The sequence below is a fragment of the Buceros rhinoceros genome, unplaced genomic scaffold (assembly GCF_000710305.1).
Source record: "Buceros rhinoceros silvestris isolate BGI_N320 unplaced genomic scaffold, ASM71030v1 scaffold13260, whole genome shotgun sequence".
NCBI lineage: Eukaryota > Metazoa > Chordata > Aves > Bucerotiformes > Bucerotidae > Buceros > Buceros rhinoceros.
This window is the reverse complement of record NW_010391368.1, coordinates 29,312-34,744: the sequence shown is the minus strand read 5'-3', so window position 1 is coordinate 34,744 and position 5,433 is coordinate 29,312. Positions and strand designations below refer to the sequence as shown.

At 47.4% G+C, this 5,433-nt stretch overlaps 1 protein-coding gene across 1 annotated transcript in view; it reads left to right on the top strand.

Moving 5' to 3' along the window:
• LOC104498165 (sodium/potassium-transporting ATPase subunit alpha-1) overlaps positions 1-2,664 on the top strand; it is a 9,867-nt gene extending 7,203 nt beyond the window's left edge. The window contains exons 10-13 of the mRNA XM_010141517.1: positions 78-208; positions 742-843; positions 1,977-2,068; positions 2,326-2,664. Of these exons, the coding sequence (XP_010139819.1) occupies positions 78-208; positions 742-843; positions 1,977-2,068; positions 2,326-2,354 (354 nt within the window). The 3' untranslated portion in view covers positions 2,355-2,664. The remainder of the gene's footprint in view (positions 1-77; positions 209-741; positions 844-1,976; positions 2,069-2,325) is intronic.
• Positions 2,665-5,433: the final 2,769 nt, after the last annotated feature.

Below are 5,433 nucleotides of genomic sequence, written 5' to 3'. Positions count from 1 at the left end.
CTGCTGAACTAGGTGTGAACACCAGAGAGCCAAGACAGCTTGTCTGAAGGAATGCTCTCTGTTTTGTCTGCTCCCAGACTTACGAACAGAGGAAAATCGTGGAGTTCACTTGCCATACAGCCTTCTTTGTCAGCATTGTGGTTGTGCAGTGGGCAGACTTGATCATTTGTAAGACCCGAAGAAACTCCGTCTTCCAGCAGGGGATGAAGTAAGTCAAGCTGTACACAGAGGGTTTAGAACTAGGCTCTCTGTATTCTCCAGCACTGTGTTCATCACAGCGGTGTTGGGACATGCTGCCATAAGTCTTGAACACTCTGGTGCCTTGGTGGTGCATAAAAGAGGGACTGGATGCTCTTGTAGTACCTGCTACAGTTGTCAGGCTGAGACAAAGTGAAATGCTGACTTCTGCTGCATTGTCTGTGGGAGCTAGCCCACCTCAAGAGACAGTGACGTACTTCAGCACACAGCCTGGGTCAGCAGCAGATGTGTTCTTTCTGAACTTGCAGTGAAAGCAATTGCTGGTTGACTTAGTTGTGAAATGGAGTATTTCTGTCTAGAGACATAAAAGACCCTTGTGACAGCTATGCCATCAGCTTGGAAGGCTTGGTAGTCCTCACCTAATGGACTTCTGGACTAGACCACAATGTCTGTTTCCATCCGTTACCATGTAGCAAATAGGTGGGTTTTAGGATGTCATCTGTGAAAGTACTTACTCCCTGATTGCTTTCCTGTTTCTACTAGGAACAAGATCTTAATATTTGGTCTCTTTGAGGAGACTGCTCTTGCTGCCTTCCTTTCCTACTGCCCTGGGATGGATGTTGCTCTAAGGATGTACCCTCTCAAGTAAGTTGCATCATGCTTTTTGTGCAGCCTGCTGTACCACAGAACAGTGCTGTGGGTGGGGAGACGGGGAAAAAAGCTTGAGCAAGCTGTGAGCTTGTGGAGCACGAAACCTGTTCCTAACCCAGAAGAGCTCAGGCTAGAAGGTGTGAGCGATCCTCTGCTGTAGTGTGACACACCAGGGTTTTGCTGTTCTTCACTGCTTATGGAACGTTTATGGGGAGTCTACAGTTCAGTGCCCCACGAAAAACGATCAACACAACTTCAGTTGTACCAGTGTGCTGTAGTGCAGCTGCTCTTGTACTCTACTTGCATGGGATATTTTTATGGGTAGGTGACTGCGCATCCAAAGAAGGCCCATTGAATTGTTCTGAAACATAGGGCAGGTGACACTTCAGCGAAGAGCTGGTGGCAATGTCTTACACCTTTTTCTACCTTCCACAGAAATCAAACAATTAAAGTCTTCTGAAAGATGCTAAGTAGGTGCAGATGATCAGCTGGTGCATAGTAACTTTCCAAAGAGTTGGGAGGATGCCAACATCTTGAGCGTTGCTCGTTGATCTTTATAGCATTTCATGGCAGGGTTTGGTCTCAAACTTTAGAGTCCTCTGGCTTGAAGACTCAGTGCCATGATATTTTCATGGCAAAAAGAAAAATCCTGGTACATCCTGCATTCCATTCAGAATTGTTGTCTGGAGTTCAGTGCTGAAGTGTGAGCACTTCCTAATAAGAAAACTGGGCTCTGCCCAATGCCTGCAGCAGGTAGATGTTAGCACGTGTAAATCATAAGGGAAACCAGTGGAGTTCAAGTGAACAAGGCTGCAGGCGCAAACCTTATGTGTACTTACCGGAAAACTTAGAGGAAATATTTCTAGATTAATAGGTGGGGAGGTGTTGGTACAGAGATGAACAAAGGTGCTATGACGCAACTCATGTTACGTTTAATATCCAAAAGTGGATTAACCTATTGCAGCACAGAACTTCGTGGTAATTCTTGGCTGAACCACGGCCTTGTGGGAGCTGGCATGCTGGGACACGCCAACCTTCCTGCGCTCTTTGATGCCATCAAGTAGGAGCTCTGCTAGGTGAAGAGCATCTCTGCTGCCTGTGTTCTCACTGTGTCCTCTCCCAAACAGGCCGAGCTGGTGGTTCTGCGCTTTCCCATACTCCCTCCTCATATTCCTGTATGATGAAATCAGAAAGCTCATTATCAGACGCAACCCTGGTGGTAAGAATATTCTGCTGATCTCTGTTTCCTTCCCCACCTCTTCATGCTGCCAAGCTGTGTAGAAGCTCTGATGCAGCTCAGAGACCCTGAAGGCTGAGCACTATGCAGGGATGTATTTTGCTGTTTTTCCTCTCCTCCATGTTAGTAGTGCAGTTCATTCAAATTAAGGGCTTTCTCTGTCCCTCTCTCTGCTCTCATGAACCTCATACTTGGTTGGCTTTAATATTAACTGTGCTTTCTCCTTCCTTTTCCTTTAGGTTGGGTGGAAAAAGAGACCTATTACTAAAAAGCTCCTGTAAAACATTCCACACGCAGCCCAAGCCACCTCTCCACCATCTCCCCTGTGTGCGTACTTCATCTTTGCAACTGCAGAACTGTGCCTGGGCAGGAGTGAGCTGAAACTAAAGGAAACATGAAGAAACATGGACTGGAGGAGAAAGCAAGGAGGACGTTGGGGTGGGGGGGAGTGTTGGACCATCAGTCCATGGGGATGAGTTTGGGTAGTTTTATGTACCTTTTTGTTTTTGTTAAAGGAAACGGAAGATTTTATATGTGAATTTTTACAAATAAAGATGGATTATAAGAGGATGCCCCCACATGGGCTTAGGTGGATGTTTTTCTCAAGGCAAAAACTGGTTCAGGGTGGCCTCCCTTCCCTGCTTGGGATGTGGTGGTGACAGGATGGGTTAGCCTCTGGCTTCCCACTTTTGTAGAAGGAAGCACTGCTGCTTGACCCAGAGACAACAGCATATGCAGTTTTAAAAGCTCTGGTGCATTCTGCTCTGTAGCTCAGTGCCTAGTGTCACAAACTGCTTACTGGTACTTGCATTCTGAAGCCTAAAGCTTGGGAAGTTTGCTGGCCTCTATGCATCTTGGCTACTTTCTGCAAGTGTAGCATTGAGTGGAGAAAAGAGCCTGGTGGCTGGATGTCTGCTCTGGCCTGCTTTAGGAGGCTGTGACTTCCTTGCTGGGTTCAGAATGAAAATAAGTTTCCACTGAATGACACTTGGATCCAAGCAGCCTTTTTCTTGAAATTCTGACACTGATTTTCCTGCTTGCTTTGCCAAGCAAGTGATAGTGTTCCCTAGTGTCCTCTGTGCGTGCATGTGCTTGTTCCAGCATAGTATCAGAACGGGGCAAGTGTTGTCTTGTGCATACAGTAGGGTGAGGGCAGAGGTTTATCATGGGTACAGGTTCCTACATCTTGCATTTTTGAGGAAGGCATTGCTGCTCTCTGGACTACAAGTTGGTTTTATGGGCTGAAGTGTGTCATCTTGCTTTCCTCTGTGTATCTAGCCGTCTTCCCTATGTTTTGATTTACTGTTTAATGCTTGTTTGGCTCGCTGCTAAGCACTTAGTTGAAGATCATTGGGGAAAAAACTCCACAGTCTTTAAACTGTTGGAGTCTGCCCATGCTAACAGCTGAACTGGGTCACCTCAAGCCCAGTTACATCTAGCTGGGAAGGGGAGGTGAGGAGTTGCTCTAAGGGAGGAAGGAAGAAGGGGGGATGAGTTTTACTGGGTATGATGATGATAGAGCAGTGGTGTAGGAATAACACTTGTTCCACCCAGGCATGACACTTGCTTGAACTTTTTGAGTAGTGACTGAGAGATCCTCAAGAGTTCCACTGCAATGAAATTGCAAAATCAGGGTTGCTTGTCTAGTGCGGGTAGGGGGGAAAAATGAAACAAAAAAAGGAACCTGTTCCTCCTGGCATTTGAGCTTTAAGCAGCCTTAGCAGTGGGCCAGGGAGCAGGTAACCTGGTGGGGGTGGAGGTAGTGGTGAAGGCAACACAAGATGTTTTATATTGGCCTAAGATGTTGGTCAATATTTTCAAGCTAAGCAGTATGTAATAATTGGAGACATTTAAAGCAGCTTCCCCTTAACGCAATGGGATCTTGTCACATGGCTGAGCTCATCCTCATGACTTTTTTCCACCCACAGAGCACAGGATGTGCTGCTCTTGGCAACAGCATCTCCTTTAACCTAAAGTGACAAGGAAAATTGTGTGACGTGCCCATGAGTCTACCACTCCTGGCCAGCAAAGGGACCTGAAATAGCAACAGTCCCTGGGCAGACAGGTGCAGAAGGGCTCCCAAAAGACAAAGTTCACGGGGGACAGAGGGACAGCAGAGGCATGTGCCCTATCCATGTACCTCCTTTGCTTGAGGTAGAGTCCTGAGGCAGAAGGTGAGGGAAGGTATTGGGCTAGCCAGGAATGGTGCCCACCAGGCTTTAGCACCCCCAAACAAACCCCTAAAGATCAGTTACCTTGTTTAGTGACAGGCTCTTGCTGAGGTGGGTTTTCTCCCCAGCAATCCTTCATTTTCACATGACAAAATTAGTGAGAATGAGGACACTAATCCCTCCCTGGGACCTGCTCCCTAGCACCCTTCCTCAAGGGATAAAGCACTTTTCCACCAGCCCTGACAGCAGCAGCTCTGAGCCCCTCCACAGTGGTTGCCCTCCCCTGACTCCATGCCTGAAAACAGGAGGAGGGCAAAACTAACCTCTTAGGCCTCTGAACCAGCTGATTAGCCAAAACACAAAGCAGATTAACCCCAATTAGGTGGAAATGTATAAACAAACGTATTCAGTAAAGCTTTTTGGATAGACTCCCCAGGAGCCTGGCTTTGAACTCACCTCCCAGGGACCTCCCATAGCTCCCACTCACAGCTTCATAGTCCGCCAGCTCCCAAACAGTACCAATGTTTGTGGCCCCTCCTGTGATCTCCCATAGCTTCCTGCTGCAGGCTTGCTCAGAGCCTACCTGCACTGGCTTCAGATGCTGCTATGTTTTTCTTCTCCTCCCCACAGCCCTCCTCCTTCTCTGCATGCCACCCCAAGGGCCTCTGGACTCCTGAAGAAGAGTATGGCAGAGGAGCTGTGTCTATGGGAAGTTTTACTTCCCATAGGGAGGGACGGAAATCCCTCTCATCACTTGTCTTCTCATGAGATCTCTGTCTTACGGCTTCTTTCATCTGGCTTCTCAGATAGGGCAACATCTTCACTTGTGTGTACCTTTGTGAATTCTGTCTCTTCAGAAGACTGGGAAGCAAATATGGACAGTTTGCCCAGCTCTGGTAACAGCAGTAATGGGATCTTGCATTCCTATGCTTCCTTTTACATTAAAAGGCCCCATATTTCCTTCATGGTACAAAAAAAAAAATTCCTCTGCCTCTGGGAGGCTTGTGCTGCTGTCAGGGCAAACAGCCAGTTCAAACAGCCCAGAGGGGAGATCTGATCAGGAGGGAGATACCAAAAAACCTCTCCAGTGAAATGCCACTGCAACTTCCCTACTGTAGCTGGAAAAAAAAAAAGCTGTGCTTCCTAAGGAATACAGGACTCTAGTCCTTGTGCCTG